This window comes from Osmerus eperlanus, chromosome 25 (assembly GCF_963692335.1).
Source record: "Osmerus eperlanus chromosome 25, fOsmEpe2.1, whole genome shotgun sequence".
Lineage (NCBI taxonomy): Eukaryota > Metazoa > Chordata > Actinopteri > Osmeriformes > Osmeridae > Osmerus > Osmerus eperlanus.
This window is the reverse complement of record NC_085042.1, coordinates 6,697,142-6,718,599: the sequence shown is the minus strand read 5'-3', so window position 1 is coordinate 6,718,599 and position 21,458 is coordinate 6,697,142. Positions and strand designations below refer to the sequence as shown.

At 51.2% G+C, this 21,458-nt stretch overlaps 1 protein-coding gene across 1 annotated transcript in view; it reads right to left on the bottom strand.

The window, feature by feature from the left end:
* adgra2 (adhesion G protein-coupled receptor A2) overlaps positions 1-21,458 on the bottom strand; it is a 35,372-nt gene that overhangs the window by 9,496 nt on the left and 4,418 nt on the right. The window contains exons 2-3 of the mRNA XM_062451968.1: positions 11,293-11,364; positions 401-472 (exon numbers count right to left, since the gene is read on the bottom strand). Coding sequence (XP_062307952.1) covers positions 401-472; positions 11,293-11,364 — 144 coding nt within the window. The remainder of the gene's footprint in view (positions 1-400; positions 473-11,292; positions 11,365-21,458) is intronic.

Sequence of the window (21,458 nt, the reverse complement as noted above, 5' to 3'; positions counted from 1 at the left end):
CACCAGACACGTCGTCCCAGAAGCCCCCGCAGAAACGAACCTCGACCAGCAGCAACACCGAGCTCAGACACCCAGCCTCCGCACACTGATGCTACGAGCTCGATGTACAACTTGGAACGTGCCAAAACAACACATGGCTATTGTGTTTTCGAGGCCTTCCAAACCCGTGGGGGAAACTGTGGGCTCCGAGTGGAATCTGGAGATAAATACTGGCTGCCGGTTCTTCAGCCCACTGCTTCTTAAGGACACAGCGTTTTTCGAAAATGAGTTCTTGAACGATTGTGAAAGCAATGTGTCTGGAAGCTGTTCATATGACTTGTGCTTATGTTAACTGTGAAAAATACGGCCCTGCCCTTTAATAGCCTGCGCTGTAGCGATGACAGTGCTCGTATTAACTTACAGCTTGCGGAGCTCAGACAGGCTCTGGAAGGCTCCGGGCATGACGGTGCTGATGAGGTTGTCCCTGAGGTCCCTGAGCAGACAAAGGAACACAAAGAGACAGACGTTAGAGCGAGAAAACTGGAGCAAATATGAAAACCTTGAGCTTTCATCATCAGCAGACAAGGCCTGGATCCATTCCTACAAGGACTGGGGTTACTGTGTGGTTTGGGTCCAACAGATAAACGTAATGGTCACGGTCCAACATGTATGAGAAATGAATGATCTGGATTCAACCTGGGCGAAACAGGAGACTAAAATGAATGGGAGTGGACACATCATGTCTATCCCCATAAACTGGTTTAACTCCTGAAGGGACTGGGGTTGCAGTAGGAATTTGATCAAACAACAAAAGTTAAACTTTTGGACTTTTCATGGACCAACATAAAGTACCAGTCAAAAGTTTGGTACTTTATACGAGCAGTGAAAAGCACGGAACAGACTTCAGAGACAGCTTTGCAGAGGCAGGAAAAGGTTAGAAGGTATGGGAGTGGACACAAATACCCCCAGCACGGCTGGAGCAGTTAAAACGGTGGGGTATTTATGTATTTGAATGTCTTGGAAATCAAACTCTCACAGCCACCTGGGATCGGCCCTCCCAAGGATGCGAACACTCCACCAAAGAAAATATTGGTGGAATCCAAGGCCGTAAGCTCAGAGAGAGTTACTCTTTCTGTGCTGGTTTGAAAATGACCCTTCCCACGATAAAGTTACTCTAGCTATTGCCAAACCATAAATATTAATTTCTTTTAACTGCCTTTAAAGATCTTATTTCATAATGTCCACAACTCACTCCACCCCCGTGCCCTGCCTTGCCCACGCCCATGTGTTAAACCACTCAGTCATGTGTCCCTGTCCATCGACAAAACCTGAAAACCCAGAAAATTAACCCCCCAAGCTCAGGGAGGCTTGTTTATTGGTCAGGCGGGAATCGTGAGGTTGGAGGAGGTCAGGAGACAAATGGTCATTGGCCGGGGCCAGGGGTGACATGAGCTGGTTCCTGCAGCATGAAGGACGCCTTCTCCCGCGGGATTAGCCACAGAGCAGGATATCCTTACAGGAGCTCGCAGACATCAACACTTATGTCTGGAGTCGCTGTACGTTCATCTGTTCCAACCCTTCCCAGCATGCAACAGGGGCAGCGAGAACCCTCAGGGGACATTCTGCCCCTATTCTCCACAAAGCCTTATCTCACCTCTATTTTCCAAACCACGCTCCTAACCATGGATGAGCCCCCTTCCAAACCACAGACATCTCCCGTTCTCCCCCCACCCCCCACCCCCCACCCCCCACCCCCCTGCTCGTCGTCTCTCTAAGAGCTGTGCTATTTGGATCGAATCGTGGCGAGATCATTTCGAAAATGGTTTCCAGTAAACGGAGTGTGGTGTGGCATGAGCACTAGAAGCTCGGGGGCTTCGATTTGATTGGTGGGAGCCATGGAGGGCTGCCATCATTCAAAGAGGGGATCGTCGATTCTAGACAGGTCGTAATGATGGCGCTCTACTGATCTGGCGGGGGACCAGAAGCCAGCAGGCCAATGTGTCTATCTGGGAGCAGCCGGTCCTGGGAGGGAGAGACCAGCAGACCAGCTCTCCCAGCACATGGCTGCCACGCGGCTCTAACAGTTATAGTAGTTTCACTCTCGGAAGGATACTTACAGATGTTTTCCCGGACTAGCATGCTCCCAGAGAGGGCTACCTTGTCGTATGTGTTTCAACGCTGCCCTACAAACAGTAGTCTGTGTACGCAGGGAAGGGGGTAGGGGTGAGAGGGGGTTTATGCATTTAATCGTCCAAATAGTGTATGTGGGTGGGCTTGTGCGTGTGTTTATGTGTATGTGTGAGAGAGAAAGAGAGAGAGAGACAGAGTGTGTGCGTGTGTTTATGTGTATGTGTGAGAGAGAAAGAGAGAGAGAGAGAGAGAGAGAGAGAGAGAGAGAGAGACAGAGTGTGTGTGTGTATGCTGTGCCAGAGCTGTTGACCAGGGCGGGGGGGACAATGCTGCTGTTTCCGTCCTGGTGTGTCCCAGGGCTCATTAGAGCTCTAATGAAAGGAGGGGCACTGCCCACGACTTCCTCTTACTGACACACACGCACACACTCATGCATACACGCACGCACACACACACACACAGACAGAGACACACAGACACACACCAACACACACGACGACACACTCACACAACAGACACGCATTGGCACGACAATTCCATAAAGCCCCCCAAAAACACATTAATGACTGCCAGATAGACAGAGACATAGCACTTATGCTGACCGTGCCACATACTGCCACAAAGTCACAGGAGCCCTCCATAGCCCCCGCCCCCCCCCCCACACACACACACACACACACACACACACACACACTTCAACCACAAGAAGGCGAGTCTCAAAGTGTCAACAGCCGGCTTCAAATAGCTGTAGAACTTAACCGAGTTCCGTAGGCACCCATACGTCTACACGTCTCCCACAATCTGCCCTTTCATACAGAGCCCCTCTGAGGGTCGTGGCGGTGTCTGCTTTAGGCCTACAATATCAACAGGCCGCACTCCTATACACTCTCTTATCACCCAGCTGGGGAATGTGGAGGAGAACGCAAGCCAACAGAGGCACTTCAGAGCCACAAGTTCAACTGCAGTTTCACCCCTCGGCCCTCATGTTCCGTCAACGCGAAGAGGCGTCGGTTTCTCAACTGGACTTGAACGCCGGGGTCCCTCACAGTCCTGGCTGCTCTCTGCCCCCGTCGCTCTCTCTAAAAGAGTTATTGTGTGCTTCAGCCGGGCCTAACACCAGGGGCGTCCATTTAAGACCAATCTATCTCCCCCCCTCCACCCTCCTCCCCTGCCCCTGTGAGTTTCTCCCCTTCAGATCAACTGGTTGATTCTCGGCAGCTCTGAAGAGTCATTTCTGTCTGGGACGCTCGGGCCACCAGAACCTGCTGTCCCCCGCCAACCCCCCCTCCAACCCACCCTCCCACCCCCAGGAGAGGAGCGACGTGCTTGCGGGGTAGCCAGAGGGCCGTAATTAAGACTCAGGGCTGTGAAGCACTCCAGACCTGGAGAGCCCCATTATCAGCAGTACAGTGGCCGGGGGCCTGGAGTGCTTCTCGGACATTGTTCAGGCCCCGGCCCTGGGCCCGGCGGGAGGACAGCCGGGGCTGGGGAACGGCCGCTCATTATCGCCTGACTGGAATCAAGAATTTCCTGTTTCAGTCTCGCGTTAAAAGGAACGAGGGTTTTTTTCTAAAGCGGAAAGGAAAATGTTCCTCCGGGAAAATTCCGTTCCTCATTCTCTGTTCTGTATCTCGGTTTGCGTGTCAACGCCGATGAGCGCAAGGAATCTTCCCTCGGCATGAAACAAGTGTTTATTTGGGAGGGAGAGAGACAGAAAGAGAGCGATAGAGAGGGGGGATGTGAGCGGTAAACTGGCACCTTGGTCCCGACAGAGGTCAGTGGAGACCATTTTTGTTGCCGCGTGTCATTTCCTGTCTCGTTGGCGTCTCTCGCACCGGGGCTCTTGCTCGTTTATTTTTACAGTTTCCTTTTTCTCTTTTTTTTACTAGCTGCTTTTCCCCTGTAGGGAGGGGAAGGTGGGGTCGGGGGGGGTCAGAGTTGAGCAGAATTGGCCCTGTGTGAGGGCCCCCTAGACTCCCACCTCTCCTCAACACACTTGCTCACAAAGGGGGCTCTGTAGCACAGGCCCCGAACCTACTCCTGCCTTCCCCCCAGAACAGGAAACCGGGATCTGCCGAGCTCTTGTTTTTCTACTAATTTCCTGCTTTCCTGCCCCTTCCACAGATTATTTTCTTTATTTTCTTTTTCTGGTTCCTCTCAGATTGGGTCCCTAATCTGCTTTTTTCTCCTGTGCGTCTGGACCCCGTCGGCTCAGACGGGTTTGCTCTGTAAAACTCTGACCCTGACTACCCTGGTACCTTTTCTGCGAAATCCGAAATAACCTGATAAATGACATAACCTACCGTAGGAAACACAAGCCAAAGACGCCGTCTTGCACACACACAGGCCTTAGACGGACTACAGGGAAAAAAAACGTCAGGTCGATTTGGGGTTATCAGCAGTTGATATTGATCAGCTCTGTTCCGACCAGATCCAACCATCTACTGACAGGCACTCCACTGGATGTGCTGTGCTAGATGAGACAGGCCAGTAGCTTTGTAGCCGTGACTGACACTAATTTAAACTGTGGTACCAACTGCATGCCTGTTGGGGAAAGGATGTACAGAAATAGGCCACGTCTACTTTTATATGAAGTGTAACATGTCCTAGGTTGATTATATGTTTCTACAATCCGCAGCGGAAGAAAGCTGGATGCTGTTCAGCCAAAGAACACAATGGATCCGAGGACTTTTTCTCCAGAAACTTGGTTCTGGTTCACGACTGTAATGCATGTGACAGAGAGAGAGGGAGAGGGAGAGAGAGAGACAGAGAGACAGAGAGACAGAGAAGGAGAGAAGCCAGCTCTGCCCAAGGTTGAGTATAACATACTAATAATGATATACCTGAACTAGGCCTAGCCCATTATTTTAAATGGAGTGTTTACGATGTCCTGGTTTGTGTCTCCTTTTATGGTGTCATACTGATTTACCGACACATCCATCTCCATTTAACCTACACAAGTAGAGACTGGAGTTGCAGAAGAAAAAAAAAATGCTAGTTAAAATGAGCTAACTTAGTCATTCCTTCAGTACAGTTCTTCTCTCTCAGTGGGATGATTATGGAGAAAATTTGTCCGAAATTCCATCAGTGTTCTGAAGTCTACATAAATAAATGAACAGGATCTGAGTCCACAGAATAGAGCTATAAAAATAGGAAAACTGTTCTGAAATTCAATCTATTTGAATGTCAGACAATAATAAAGGCATAAATAAGCCACATCCCCTTGAGCTCTGCCAATGAGCTAGCAGACAGTAGTTTGGAAATACTTAATTCACAGTCGAGGGCGGGCTCAATCTACCACAGAGAAAACAATTGGAAAAATAATGGCCTTCATTCAAGATATCAAACGAACACAATCCAACGATAAGGTGTTAATATTTACCCTATGGGTGTACCTCGTTGTGGACTAGCGAGAAGGGAGAGTGGCGTGGAGACTGAGAGGAGTAAGGGATGTGGGAGAGAGGGGGGGGGGCACAGAGGAAAGAAGAGAAGGATTGAGAACGGAAGAAAGGGGGAAGGAAGCATAGAGAAACCTCAAGCTCTTGAGGGGGGAAAACGCCATTGAAATCATATCGAGTTCACCGACTGTGTGTGCGAGGGAACCGCGGGCAGACGAGGCATTCTGCTTGGTAATGAGCTTATGAGAAGGCTTGCTTGCCGTTTCAATAAACCCCTAAAGCCACGACCATGCTAAGCTCGCAACACAAACACACCCGGCTCCTCCAGTTTATCTCTCAGACACATCTGGAGTCTATCAACTCCAGTGGGCTCCCCTCCCCCCCCTCAACTCCACCCACCCTCCCCCCCACACCCTCACCCCTCCAACCCCCCGAAAAAACCTTTTCTCTTTCCACTCTCTAGCACGCTTAACCCCTTCCTCCCTCCACCCCCTCCCCCGACACACACTCTCCCATGGTGCCTCGTCCCGGCCTATCGGGGGGGGGGGGGGGGGGGGGGGGGCGTGTGCAGAAGAAAAAATGAAAAAAAAAAAAAAAGCACAACACAAGTGCTCATTTGTGTGGCCCCCGTGAGAAATGAAAGTCCCGTGTCCAGTCGGCTCGCCAGTTTCAGACGTCAATCCGCCTCGGTCGGGGTGACAGCCTTCCCACCCTATCTCTCCAGACAGACCGGTCTCAGGGCGTCATGCCATGCTCACAACCACCATTGGATTCACATGCGAAGCGATGCCCGCCTAGCCTCTATGGAAATAAGGATCTACCCCTAAGGCAAACAACCTCTGCCTTATGCAGTATAAGTGCTGGGCTGCACTTTCTCTAACCAGCCACCATCATACCATCTTTAGCCATCTCGGCTCCGCTTCCCCTGTGTTGGATGGTAAAGTTGTTTAAATTGGCCTACTTCCTAACCCCGGCTTCTGAAAATGGCAAAGGCGATTTCAAGGTCTGTTTGAGCTTGGCTGAGGCTGAGCTAGGGAGACGCTTGGATTTCCCTAAAATAACAGATTTTTATCAAAGCACATACAGTATGAATGAAAAGCACAGTTTTTGGATAATGGTACTGCAGATATTACTGTTTTTCATTTCGATGGGTCGCTTTGGTTTTCGGTACAGCCGGCTGTACAAAAGGAAGATTCCCATGCTCTGTGTGACTTATTGGTCATAAGTCTCAATGCAAACATCCCCTCAAGCTTGTCAGTTTATGAATCCCAAACAAAATCGTATTTCCTGCTCTTGACTGTTAGCGGTTCCAATAATGCAGGAAGTCTGCAAAAATAGATTGTGTTTGACATACTGTAGCACCGCAGACACAGCGAGGTCTGCTCTGGAATCCTGACAGCACATCATCTCAAACACGCCGTCGTTGATGACGTCGGACAGGCCGCCAACACCTTGGACCTCACCCAGCACGTCCAGACCTCACCAAGCACGTCCAGACCTCACCCAGCACGTCCAGACCTCACCAAGCACGTCCAGACCTCACCAAGCACGTCCAGACCTAATCGCAGCCGAACCTGGCTTCTCCTCTCCTCCGCCTCGCCCGCCTCCCTACCCCTGATGCTCCCACGTCCGTCCCCTCTCCCTCCCTCTCCCCTGGGCTCTCCCTCCTCCTCCCCCTCTCCCTCCCTCTCCCCTGGGCTCTCCCTCCTCCTCCCCCTTCTCCCCTCTCCCTCCCTCTCCCCTGGGCTCTCCCTCCTCCTCCCCCTCCTCCCCCTCTCCCTCCCTCTCCCCTGGGCTCTCCCTCCTCCTCCCCCTCCTCCCTGCCTGCTCCCTCTCCCCTGGGCTCTCCCTCCTCCTCCCCCTCCTCCCCCTCCTCCCCCTCCTCCCCCTCTCCCTCCCTCTCCCCTGGGCTCTCCCTCCTCCTCCCCCTCCTCCCTGCCTGCTCCCTCTCTCCCTGGAGGGTGAAACAGGGCTGGTAATGAGGGCCCCTTGTGCCCTGCCCCGTCCCATGTCCCATGGTGTAGTGGGGCCCAGTTGGACAGAAGCCAGGCCCTCTCCCAGGCTCATTATTCTCATTACCTCGCCTCAAATCAGTGCAGGACAAGCCGCTGGGATCTGTCCACAACTCATAAAGGTCCCACTCGTTAGCGGGCCCGGCTTCGTTACTGGGCCGGGCTCGTTAGGGCCAGCCATCGTTAGGGCCTGCTGACATCAGCTCCCATCAGAGAGGGTGTGTGAGGAGGGAGAGGTACCTCGAATAGGTGTGTGTGTGTGGTGGTGAGGGGGGGGGGGTGGTGCACATGGGTGTTTCATTAGGAAGGCCACAGGTTTGGGCTGGTCAGAGAGAATGGAGGACATAACATTTGACACACAGTACTAGGACGAAGAGATTGCTGATTGACTGTATATGCTGTAAGTGTATTTAATGTTGGACATTGAAAAAACGTTGGTCCAGAAAATGTGCCAAACAAACAAAACTAAATTGCCCCTCTGCACTTGGGTGGCTTGGCGCTTCACACCACGGCTTTGACAGGGGTTTGGTCCCAATGAAAGGTCTAACTGTGTGGAGCACTGTAGTCTGTATTTGTAGGATGTTGTGTCGTGGGCCTGTCTGCCTTCCTGTCTGTCTGTCTGTCTGTCTGTCTGCCTTCCTGCCTGCCTGCCTGTCTGTCTGTCTGTCTGTCTGCCTTCCTTCCTTCCTTCCTTCCTTCCTGCCTGTCTGTCTGTCTGCCTTCCTTCCTTCCTTCCTTCCTTCCTTCCTGCCTGCCTGTCTGTCTGCCTTCCTTCCTTCCTTCCTTCCTTCCTGCCTGTCTGTCTGTCTGCCTTCCTGCGTGCCTGCCTTCCTGTCTGCCTGCCTTCCTGTCTGTCTGTCTGTCTGTCTATCTGTCTCTGTCTGTCTGTCTGTCTGTCTGACTGACTGTCTGCTTGTCTGCCTGCGTGCCTGTGTGCCTCCCTGGCTTGTAACTGTGTTCTCAAACCCTGGACTGAACAGGTCAGCTCTGGTTCTGTTAAGCTGAAGTGCGTGTGACTGCAGGGGGAGAGGACTAAGAGAGATCGCAGACCTGTTTACAACATCACCAGAGGTAACGCGTTACGCAGGGGAGCATTTAGGATGCCCATAATAGGCTACAAACACATACAGATTCAGAGGTTGAAGTTGGGCTGGAGACGTGTTTACGTGTGTGTGTGTGTGTGTGTCCACTGTGTGACTGTCCTGACAGGGCTGGGGAGGGGCCGTGGTAGCAGAACTCCCTGGTGTGCGTCTACCAGCACAACTTGGACCAGCCTCTGATTACAGCGCAGACCACATTATGTGAGTAAGTGCTCACCATGGCACCAAATGACAAGCACATGTACTGGAGACACCAGGCTGGAAAGAATGAGTGGACCTGAAATGGGAGCAAAACTGGGAAAGGGAAAACAAACAACACCAGTCCATAGAGAGAGCAGGTCACTAGGTGAGGAGAAATGTGCCGTGTCATCCCACTTCCAGGCCTCTCCCATCCGTCTCTGTTCTTCGGGAATATACAGCCCTGTATTTCAAGATGGAGCCTGTCACACGTGACAGCGATTTGCACCATGAGATCATTATATTACTTGGAACTAGTGGGAAACGTTGAATTACAGAGTGTGGATCCCAGGACTGGTGAACAGCCCTTCGCAGCGGCGTATATAGGCTGCCCAGAGGAGGAGGTCTGGATCTGGGAAGGGTAGTGGAGGTCTGGATCTGGGAAGGGTAGTGGAGGTCTGGATCTGGGAAGGGTAGTGGAGGTCTGGATCTGGGAAGGGTAGTGGAGGTCTGGATCTGGGAAGGGTAGTGGAGGTCTGGATCTGGGAAGGGTAGTGGAGGTCTGGATCTGGGAAGGGTAGTGGAGGTCTGGATCTGGGAAGGGTAGTGGAGGTCTGGATCTGGGAAGGGTAGGTGGAGGTCTGGATCTGGGAAGGGTAGTGGAGGTCTGGATCTGGGAAGGGTAGGTGGAGGTCTGGATCTGGGAAGGGTAGGTGGAGGTCTGGATCTGGGAAGGGTAGTGGAGGTCTGGATCTGGGAAGGGTAGTGGAGGTCTGGATCTGGGAAGGGTAGGTGGAGGTCTGGGTAGAGGAAGTCTGGATCTGGCCAGAGGAGTGGAACGATTTTTGGAACGAGTGATTTATAACATGGCCTCTGTTATGCCAGATACCCACAGCTCCTGCTGAGTGTTCTTATGTGTGTGTGTGTGTGTGTGTGTGTGTGTGGCTGACAGAGAGTGAGGGGTTCTGTTCTGTGTCTGTCTCACAGGTCTTGGTTGCAGCCCTCCAGTCCTGCTCCACCCCTGCCCCCTGCTAGCTTCACGACTGTCCCAGGTACAAGGGCCTGTTGGTGGGTAAGCTCCGGTTACCCGACCCACTAACCCCATGGCCCTCTGGGGGGCCTTGTCTGCACTTGGAAAAACAAGCAATATCAGCTCATTTTACACCAAACAAACACTTCTGTTCCCGCCTTAAGCTTGCCAACAGCTCTGGACAACAAATGAAATCTTAGCTAGCTAGTTCTGACCACAGGAATAATAACGATGAAAATAAGTTCTTGAATTCTATTCAGGTCACAGCTAAACAACTTTTAAGGGATTTCATGTCGAGCTAGCATGGATAGGTAGAACCGTGAGAACATGAGACAAGGGTGCTCACATGGCACATGGCAAACTTGCCGTTTCAGCAAATACACTTTTCCCCCCCTAAACTGGCATGTCTGGGTTGAGCACCATTAGGTAGGTACTAACAAGCTAACAACTGCAGCAAATTACGATATTTTTTCTTTCTTCCAAATTTTGGGGAAAAGCTTGTTAACTTCATGTGAGTTAGTAGCTAGTGGCATGTGGAACTAATATCTCTAAAGCGCAGCCCCTACCCTTCCCCTCTCCAGACAGTGCTGCCTCCCAGACAGTACAAACTGCACACCAGCGGCCCTGCGTTATTACAATACAACACATTCCTACCCAAGCCTGCTCTTTTATGGATGCTGTGTAAAACACCCACACCCTCAATCAGTGTGTCACTCTGCCCTTCTGTTTGTGCCTTTCGGCTGACCACAGGACGAGACATTAAGTCCCACTGGTGAACATTCAAGCCTCTAAACTCCAGAGCCAGTGGAAGTGTTTCAAACAGTAGCTGAGCTAAATGGCTATGCTTCTATGTGGATATTTTAGCCAGTTGCTAAGCTAGGTGGCTATGCCTGTGTGTGACTATTTGAACCAGTAGCTACTGTTAGCTAGGTGGTCAGGATTGTGTGTGAGCCCCATGCAGATTTTCCTCCCTGAGATCCCTCTTATCTTGTCCTGTATAGCACGGCTTCTCTCTGATAATGACGGATGGTGCTGTAATTACGCCATCCTTTCCACATAACTCTATGATAGCCACTTTGAGTGTTTCATCCTCCCTGCTGGAAGACAGCCCTCTGGAGAGCGGAGCAGAGGAGAGGAGAGCAGAGGAGAGCAGAGGAGAGCACAGGAGAGCAGAGGAGAGATGGGCAGAGTAGAGCAGAGTACAGTCAAGGAGAGGAGAGGAAAGCAGAGGAGGAGAGAAGAGGACAGAAGAGGAGAGATGAGCAGAGTACAGGAGAAGAGGAGAAGAGGAGAGCCGAGGAGAGGAGAGCAGAAGACAACAGAGAGGAGAGATGAGCAGAGCCAAGCAGAGCAGGGTGGAGGCGCACAGCTGTGGCCACATGCACAGCGCTCATCGAAAGTGTCAGGGTCAGGTCCGGTAACTCTGCAGACACGCACACGGAGCGAGACTCATGCGAGGGACTCACAGTTTCTCCAGAGCGTAGAGGCCGTTGAACGAGTCGTTTCTCAGGACGCGGATTCGATTGTTGCTCAAGATTCTGGAAGGAAAAAACAACAGACAAAAGCCACAGTTAGTAGTGTCACCAAGTTTCACAGTACAGAACAGCACGGTTACAGCTGGCGGAACTGAGTGTAGGCCTACCAAGAGATCGCCCTTCCAGAGATGCAACAGTGGCAGAGAAAACAGGTGATCTACAGTTAACAGGACATAGAGAAGGATTCATGCATGAATCCATTTAACCGTATTAGCACTAAGAGGGTTGGGATGACCATGAGACGATAGCAGCCAGCTGCATGCTCCCTGACACATGGCATTGGCCTGGCTAAGGACATTGGTTAAGGCTGTTTCCAATTAATCCCAAAGACTAAATAGGGGATCAAGATTAGGGATGGCAAGGAAGCAGTAATCATGATAAGCATTCAGGATGGATTTCGAACATCAAAGTAAAACCCAAGTCCAGATTCAAACCAAAGTCTGCCCTTATTGTGACAATTACGCAATTAAGCTCTTATCAGGCACTGGGACGAGGGACCCTGAGGTCCAGAATGCTCGAAGTAGCGACACACACACACACGCATACGTACACACAGACACACACACATACGTACGCACACACAGACACACACACATACGTACACACAGACACACACGCATACGTACACACACAGACGCACACACACACAGAGACAGCTAGCTGGGACACCCAGAGTCACAGTGTTAGCTGTAGTGAGGAGGCCAGTGGAGACTGCTGTTAACGCCTGGCCTGTTGTGTCGGCTGTGTGTCTGAGGGATGTGGTCGGTCGACGGCCGGGGAGGGGAGGGGGGGGGGGGGAGGCTGAGTACTGCAGGGCCTCAATTCTGGCGACAGCCTGCGGTCATTAACACGCCCCCTGCCTCTCACTGACCTTTCCCTCTCCCCGGGGCAGCTAATGGGCTGTTTGTGAGATGAAGTGTGTTCTTAATCGAGACGGAGGAATCGAGCGCGAGCGACTAAATGTATGCGTGTGTGTGTGCGTGCGTGTGTGTGTATATGTGTCGGTGTGTGTATGTATGTGTCGGTGTGTGTGTGCGTGTCGGCGTGTGTGTGTGTGTGTGTGCGTGCGTGCCTTTAAAAGAGGGAGCTGACTGGGAACAGTGTGTGAGATGTAGAGAGGCATCAGCAGTCAGTTTTCTGCTTCCTGTCACATCAGTAAAACACGGCCCTCTCTCCCTCCCCTCGTCTTACCTCCCTTAATGAACAGATTGAATCATCCCGCCCAGCTACATACGCTAGCCACCAACTAGTAACTCCTGGTCTCCACCGCAGAGCATGCGGATTACTCCAATCACTAGGCAACCAATAGCTTTTTAAGATTCCACAGCAAGGTTAGGTTCAAACTGTCAATACTGTTCTTCTTCTATTGTTTTTTTTCTTTTTTCTCATGTAGTCCAATTCCCTCACAGACGTTAAAACCTGCCAGAGCAGAAAGTGCCCACTCATCTACACGCTGGTCCTCTCGGGGCGTAGCCTGAGTATGAACCCACGACTCCGAGTCCTAAGGTCTCAAGCTTCCGTCGGGGCACAGTATCTCTTTAACTCAACGCAGGCCTGAGATGAAAGCTATAGAAGATCCGGAAACTGCCGGAATAATTCAATGCAGATAGGAGGAGAAAGTCACGTCTGGCAAGAAGACAAGCCATTTAATTCAACACAGGCAGCGTAGATATAGATAGTTCCTTTTGAATAAGATGATTATTCAGAAGGATGTCGATTAGCCAGATTGTGTGTACAGTACATGTGGTAAATGTGTTTTTTTTTTAAACAGTAAAAAAAACTAAAAACACATGTAAACAGAGTTTTCTAAATCATTGAGGAAAAACAAAACAAAAAACAGATTTGTTTCAATCGCAGCCAATGGCTGGAACATTTCACTGTGTAGCAGGCTAACCACCTGTGAACTGACGTTTGGCCTACCTGTTCCGCAACATCACTGTGGACGATTGAGGGGACAACATGCACGCACACACACACAACACACACACACACTCAAAGGACCAAGCAGCCCCAAGGGGGTTTGTCAGGGCTCAGTGTCTTTGCTCCTTTTCACAGTGGAACTCCAAACCTCTCTTCAGCTAATAAACACGGATAATAAAGTAGTCTCGCTGAAGCCTCGCTGCGAAAACACAAGGCGTCTGCTTCCAAGAAACGAGGGCCTTACGGACCAGGCCTCTTTCCGTGTGGTTTCCGGGGCATCTCTGAAGTCTGCAGCGAGAATAGCAGCAAAAGCATTCATTGTTTTGTCGGGGGGGAGGGGGGGGGGGGGGGGGTAAACAATACCGCGAGTTCAACTCCTAAGAAGTGCTGCAGCAGAGCTCTGGCAAAAGACAAGAAACAGGAGACTCCAACTCCCATCAGTCCAAACAGGAAACCCTGTCAATTAGCTGTTTATCGAGGAGAGTTCAAGGGTCACGAGGAGAGCACTTCCTGGACGGTCGTGGAGACGTACATCGTGTTTTCCAGGGAGCAGTGAGGAGAGGGAAGGAACCTTTGGGAAACAGAGGGATGTGAGGAGCCCATTTTTGGAGTCTTGGTCTAGAACTACAAACAAGATAGTCTAGCACCACCAGTCAAGGTCCCAAACAGCGCCTGCTCAATGTCAAACCGACCGAGGATGCTTGTTTGAAGGCTACATTGAGTTAAGTCTCCCTCCAAATAGGATTTGGACTCTGGGACACGGGGTATGAAAGGGACACTAACTGGATCCTGGCTATATCTAAGGCATCTCCGAGCGTCATTAGCTCTGCCGCTCACATATTGCACGTCTTCCCAGGCTCAGGGACCAATCACAGCTCAGAAGCAGCCGGTTTAATCCGTGTCCTCCCTCAGATCTCCAGAGGAGGAGAGGGACACTTCACCTAACAGGTGCGCCTGAAGATCAAACGGCCAGCATGCTGCCTGACTAAAGCAGGCTCCTCCAGACCCCAGACCACAGCAGTGGGGGGGTGGTGGTGGTGGTGGAGGGGGGGGCGTACTGACGTTCTTATCCAGGGAGAGAGCGGGGTGAGTGGGATGAGTCAGACCCAGTCGACCTCAGCGGCAGGTTCAGTAAGGTTTAAAGCCATTATCCCCGTCCTTCTCCCGGCTCCCACACTCGTCTCGTCTCATCTCTGGTCTAATGAAGAGCCGGTGCTTGGGTCCAGATCATTCCGGAACCCCACAATTACCCCTCTGTTGCTATAGTAATGTCGGTAATCAGCCAGCCACAGTGTGTGTGTGTATGCAGTTTACATGTGTGTCTGTGTGTGTACAGTCTAGATATATGTGTGTGTGTATGCAGTTTACATGTGTGTCTGTGTGTGTACAGTCTAGATATATGTGTGTGTGTGTGTGTATGCAGTTTACATGTGTGTCTGTGAGTGTACAGTCTAGATATATGTGTGTGGGTGTGTGAGAGAGAGAGCCGGTACTGTGCTGTACTTCGGATGGATGCGCAGGGCCAGACAAAGGAGCCAGCAGTGAGGCAAGCTGAGGCCGGGCAGCTGGGGCTAGGCAGCGGTAGCTAACCGCAGAAGCTCCTCCCTGGGCCCTCACGCTCACGTTGTCGGTCTGCTCAATTTGCTTCCTCCTACCCACAAAACCTTCAGGGAGACACGAGGGGCACGTCGGCGCCTTCCCAAACTGGGAATTCCGTTTTGCCGATTTGGTTCCGCTTCTTCGGCGGCGGTGACTGCCGTCTCCGCAGCTTCGACATCTGGGCGGCAGGCTCGGCGCTTCAGGTGTGTCTCCCGGGTCCGCGGGAGTGTGTGTGAGTCCGTCTGCGCGCGTGTGCTGCTGGGTGTACCTGTCCGTGTGTGTGTGTGTGCGTGTGGACAAGCTCATGTCTGTGTTAGATGTTTTTTCGGCGTGCTTGCCTGCAGCTGCGCCGTATTTCAGGTTGTCTGCTGGTAACGTTTTGAGCAAACGATTGCTCCTGTGGGGATAATATGAAGGCCTGCTATGCACAGACGGGACTGTACACCCGACAGAAACCTTTCAGTCATTCATAGGACAGCTGGGGGCTGGGAAACAGGGTTGTGACAGAGTGTCCCTTTATCTCCTCTCCACACCACCCTCCACATGCTCCCACAGTATGCTCCCAGGCATACTTCCAGACTAATTCCCAAGGACAAACTCCCAGAGACAAACTCCAGACACATGCTACCAGATACATGCTCCAGAGACATGCTACCAGAGACATGCTACCAGAGACATACTACCAGAGACATGCTCCAGAGACATGCTACCAGAGACATGCTCCAGAGACATGCTACCAGAGACATGCTCCAGAGACATGCTACCAGAGACATGCTACCAGAGACATGCTCCAGAGACATGCTCCAGATACATGCTCCAGAGACATGCTCCAGATACATGCTCCAGAGACATGCTCCAGAGACATGCTCCAGAGACATGCTCCAGAGACATGCTCCAGACACATGCTCCAGAGACATGCTCCAGAGACATGCTACCAGAGACATGCTCCAGAGACATGCTACCAGAGACATGCTCCAGAGACATGCTCCAGAGACATGCTCCAGAGACATGCTACCAGAGACATGCTCCAGAGACATGCTACCAGATACATGCTCCAGAGACATGCTCCAGAGACATGCTCCAGAGACCTGCTCCAGACACATGCTCCAGAGACATGCTACCAGAGACATGCTCCAGAGACATACTCCCAGAGAAATGCTCCAGAGACATGCTCCAGAGACATGCTACCAGAGACATGCTCCAGATACATGCTCCAGAGACATGCTCCAGAGACATGCTCCAGAGACATGCTCCAGAGACATGCTCCAGACACATGCTCCAGAGACATGCTACCAGAGACATGCTCCAGACACATGCTCCAGAGACATGCTACCAGAGACATGCTCCAAATACATGCTCCAGATACATGCTCCCAGAGACATGCTCCCAGAGAAATGCTCCCAGATACACACACCACTCCCAAAGCTTAATCTTAAATCCTACCCCAAGGACCCACACTCCCAGATGGTTCCAGGCTCCAGGGACGAGAGAGAGAGAGAGAGAGAGCCCAGAGTGGAAACACACACGCAGGTGGAACAACATGAGGATATGAGAGGGGATTAGACACCCCGCCCTCTGTCCCACACCGGCCAATAGCGCGCTTCCCAAGACCATTGGAGAGAGGTGCAGGTTCAGTGTAATAAAGAGAGTCAAAACAACAGAACGTGCCACTGCGTCAACATCATTTAACTGTGGATAGACCTCTCAGGCCTGGGACCACACGCGAGGTGAAAGAGAAGAACCCTTGAAAGAGTTTGGTCATGTGCCACAAATCCCCTCGCAGCACCCTAACTCCCCAGACCAATACGAGTCAGATAATGAATATTGCTCAATGTGTTGCCACAGCCTGACAATAAGACACAGCCTAGTTAAAACAGCATGGCGGATATGCAAGTCAGGGACTTGGAAGTCGAACGAGAATGCTTATGAGGATGAGCTAGGCCAACAACCTCGCACAAGTCAAATAAGAGCCTTTTATTTCTTTTTCGGACTGCATACACTTTCGTAATCCTGCAGCGTTCTGTCTGTCTGGCATCAAACCATTGTAAGCTTACGTCACCCTGTCCTTGGATATCTGGGCACGAGTCATCTCGACTCACAGACTTTCGAGTTTGATTCCCAGTGTTTTGGCAGATCCTGGACGAGTGCTAAGTAGACACGGCAACTCACCAGGAAGGAACGGACTGGCTCGGCAAACGGAGCCCGCGAGCCCAGATTTACGAGACGGTTCATGACTTCATTTGGCTGTTGACGCTCCCTTCAGACTCCGCCCAGGCTCCAGGGGTGCCACGTCGATTAGATCAAACGGCCCCCCTTATGAAACGACGTCACGTAGCACCTCGCTGGCGGCCCTCTCACGGCCGGCAGGTCTCCAGCCCCCCTGGGGGGGGGTCGAGTCGGAGGTGGTTGAAGGGCGAGGGCTGGGGCGGCCTGTTAGTTCACCGGATTAGTGCGACTACAGTACCACGCCGGCTGAGAGCTTGACCGGGCCCTTCCGTCTACATCTTCCCCACTCTCTCTCTCGTAGCCTTTGCTGTCACACTTCACTTGAAAATGTCCAATAAAGCATGAAATAATGCCAAAGAATATCTATTTAAGAAAGACTGGGGCTACAATGGAAGACAGGACTTCTTGAAAAGGTGTCTGGGTGAAATACTGTAGCAACAAAATCCCTTTACGGTGAAATACCTTCATGATACACAGAGGTTTGGAGTAAAATAACGTACGTATATGCAAGGGAGCTGAGTGAGGTAGGAAGAGAGTCTAGATTAGACACACATTGGGGCTGGGCATGAAGTTAAAGGGTATGTTTGCTTGTTAACTGGCCACTGAAGCAGTCCCTTGCACACAGGCCGCACACACACGCACACACACTTTCATTGTGACATGTCACAGCGCTCAGTTCTGCCACTAATGAAGGCCTGCACCAATTACTGCAGGCTTTTATCAACAGGAGCCCCCTCTCAGCAGGGGCAGAATGTGTGTGTGTGTGTGCGTGTGTGCGTGTGTGTGTGTGTGTGTGTGTGTGTGTGTGGGGACAGGGCAGAGAATGAAGGAGACAGGAGTGTGTGTGTGTGTGTGTGTGTGTGGGGACAGGGCAGAGAATGAAGGAGACAGGAGTGTGTGTGTGTGTGTGTGGACAGGGCAGAGAATGAAGGAGACAGGAGTGTGTGTGTGTGTGTGTAGGTCTGTGTGTCAGAGAGAGGAAGGAAAGACATTTACAAGTAAAGAGAATGTGTGTGTATGACAGAGAGAGAGAGAGAGAGAGAGAGAGAGAGAGAGAGAGAGAGAGAGAGAGAGAGAGAGAGAGAGAGAGAGAGAGAGAGAGAGAAAGAGAGAGAGAGAGGTAGAGAGAGAGAGAAGAGGAAAAGTGTGTGTGTGTGTGTGTGTGTGATAAAGCCCACCCCTCTAAACAGCATACTTTCTGTGGAGAGTCTAGTTCCTGAGTAGCAGTGTGCTGGGTGGGAGTTTGTCTCCTGAGTGTCCCAGCAGGGGAGAGCTCGTCTAGACCATCCGCTAGCTGCCTGTGTCCTCTCTGTGTCCTCTCTGAGGCTTGGCCTCTCAGAGAGGCAGCCAAGCCTTCCCCCCAGGAGGACTCTGCCTCCTCCGCACCCCGACAGCGTCTCTCTGAGCTGGGGGTAGCCTGGCTCTGTGCTCGGTCCGGGTCACCCCGCTGAATGCGGACGGGCCACTAAAGGCCCTTGTGCACAAAAGGCACTTTAGCAGTAAATGCATCTGGAGATGTGAATGTGCCCATTGTCCCCTGACCCTCCAGAGAGACTTGAGCAGGAAGTGGAGAGCGCTGCCAGACGAGCGGGCCTATTTATCAGCTGTCATGCAGAGAGCAGCATCCATGTAATTGTACGCAAAATGTTTATTATTTTCATTACAATGCAGCAAGCTCTGATCGAGTTAAACATGCATTAGCCAGACGACTGGATAACGTTCTGGGCAGACTGATGGATAAACATTTGCCAACCATAGAGGCACTTTATGAGAAAGGTACTCTGTACTGTATAAAAATGTATTTTGATACTGTCCAGGATTGGGAGTGGACAGGCAGGGGGAAAAGGCCCTGTGTCTAACTTGGAGAACCGCTTATTATCGAGAATCCTGCATTGTGCTTGGGTTACCAGGCTGTGCAAGAGAGTAAGACTATGTGGTCTGTTGGTCTGTGGTTTTTGGTGTGTGCGTGTGTGGGGGAGGGTGTGTGTGGGGGAGGGAGGGTATGTGTGTGTGTGTGTGTGTAAGTGATCAGCAGGCTTATTGTATGCAGTGTCTTAGTTTTAGTGTACTTTCTGTGTGTGTGTGTGTGTGTGTGTGTGTGTGTGTGTGTGTATGTATGTGTGTGTGTGTGTGCGTGTGCATACCATGTCAAGCAGTCCTTAAAGTGCTCCTCGGTCTAAAATTAAAATCTGGGTTTTATAAACTCTCTCTAATTAAGGAGGGGAGGACATGGTTTTATTTTGGGAGCTGTGGGCATGCACGCCCTACCACATGTGTGCACTGAGAACACACGCACAAACCCACACACACACACATGCACACACACCCTTGAGCTCAGTTTCTTAAGTTGATGATCGACACAATCTCCTCAAACTGACAATAATCATAACATTATAATTCATGTCAACAAATTCAATCCATTTCTGGAACGTCCTTCAACTCTCCAATTCTAAGTCTATTAATGTTACAAAGGACATAGATGTAAACATACATTAGTGTATTGTCAAGTTAAATATTCTTTATGAAGAATCACAAATATGTTACTGTCAGTAAAGACCATGCAAAACTCCCTGTAAACTGCTCCCAACACTGACCACAAGAGAAAGTTCACAGTTGTGTCCAACAATCCAGAGGGCAGTTTAATCACTGTCTAAAGATTGTACTCTTTAATGAGGCAATTTAGTGAATCTACGCTTTGCAGACAAGTGGAATGCGGTCTATGCCTGACTAACATTGTCTCATTGTTTTCTCTCATAACCAGTATTCGGCTCCAAAGCAGACTGCTGGGAAGAAAGTTTGTTTTTTAAATGAAAAGGCCACAATCATTCTGCCCACAATTACTTAACAAGGTTGTTGAGTTTGTTGGTTTGATTCAATGACGTTTCTAAACTGAGATACATGTTTGAGAGTCTCTAAATGATGTCATATGCAATAAAAAGCGAAATAACATGCTGCAATTACTAGCGAAGGAATAATCCATTGTTGCCTCATAGTTACATCAACATAACTGATATGGACACCCAGTTCTGGCCACGAGGATATTCAACACACACTCCCTCGTCTGAGTCAATGCACTGTAGACTGTTCCCAAAGCAGATAGCGAGGAGGTCATTGATGTGGTGAGGTCTGGGGGATGGAGGCTGGAGGCTGGGAAAGGCTTTGGGAGGGGGTGGGGGGGGTGGGGGGGGGGTGAGAACAACCAGAGTCATGCATTTTTTGGAGGATGATAAGAAGGAGTTGTATGAAAGGAAAACCTACACTAACAAGAAGTTACTAAGAGGTGTAACGTTTCCAAGACAACACTAAGGGGTGTAACGTTTCCAAGACAACACTAAGGGGTGTAACGTTCCCCCAAAGACAACATGTGTTCTTGTTTTCGGCGAGTTTGAAGAACGAGGCCTCTTGACCGGCTAACGCTCAGCGGCGATAGGTGAGATATGTTTTCCTCAGAGTGGGCTGAACTGACAACTACAGTGGGGTTATAAAACAGGATCCTTCAAGACATGTGACTTTTACCTTGACCTGGCCAGCAGGGGGTCCAGGGTTTGTGTGGCACGGACAGGTGGCGAGGCTGCAATGAACACTGCGCCATCCAAAGTCAGGCCTTTGTTTGTTTTCTTGATTTATTGCTGACCAGTGCCCCCACCTAGCATGTGTGGAGGAGAGCCCCATCCCCCTACTCTCAACACCTTACCCCACATAAATAAACCCAGTGCCTGCAGGAATGCATGGGTCTCTCCCCCCCCTCTCCCCCCCTTCTGGAGGAATCCTCCCTGCTGATAAGATGGCCGCCGGGGTCATTCCATTACATACTCCCGTCTCAACACATACTGAGCCACAGACCTGACACTTACAACCACCACAGCTGCCCCACGGCTGCCCGTCGACTTCCAGGTCCCTCTCCTCAACACCCCCAACAAACAACATGGCCGCCCGCGAGAACAGTCAGGGTACGCGCTTGTCCGTGGGACAAACGTAACGTCATGGCATGTTGACGGCGACGGATCGCCGGCAGCCTCTCCGAACGCTGCACTCGCTCATCCAGTTCATCGGTTGGGTCAACTCAAGCGCTCGCACGCGTACGTTTACACTGCTCACCAGAAGAGGCTCTCTGGGGTGGAGGTCTAGCAGGGCTGAGCGCTGCTGAGGTGATAGAGCCTCTGTCTGCTGATGGACATGCACACTCCCAGTCACACAGTGTGGAACCCCCCCCCCCCTCCCCCTCCTGCAGCTGTCTCTTCAGGGAGCGGTGGGGGGGTGGGGGGGGTCAACTCCACACATTCCACCCCACAGTTGGCAGCTGTCAGCCAAGGACTGTACGGGGTCCCGTCCCTGGGCATCTGGGCCTACTT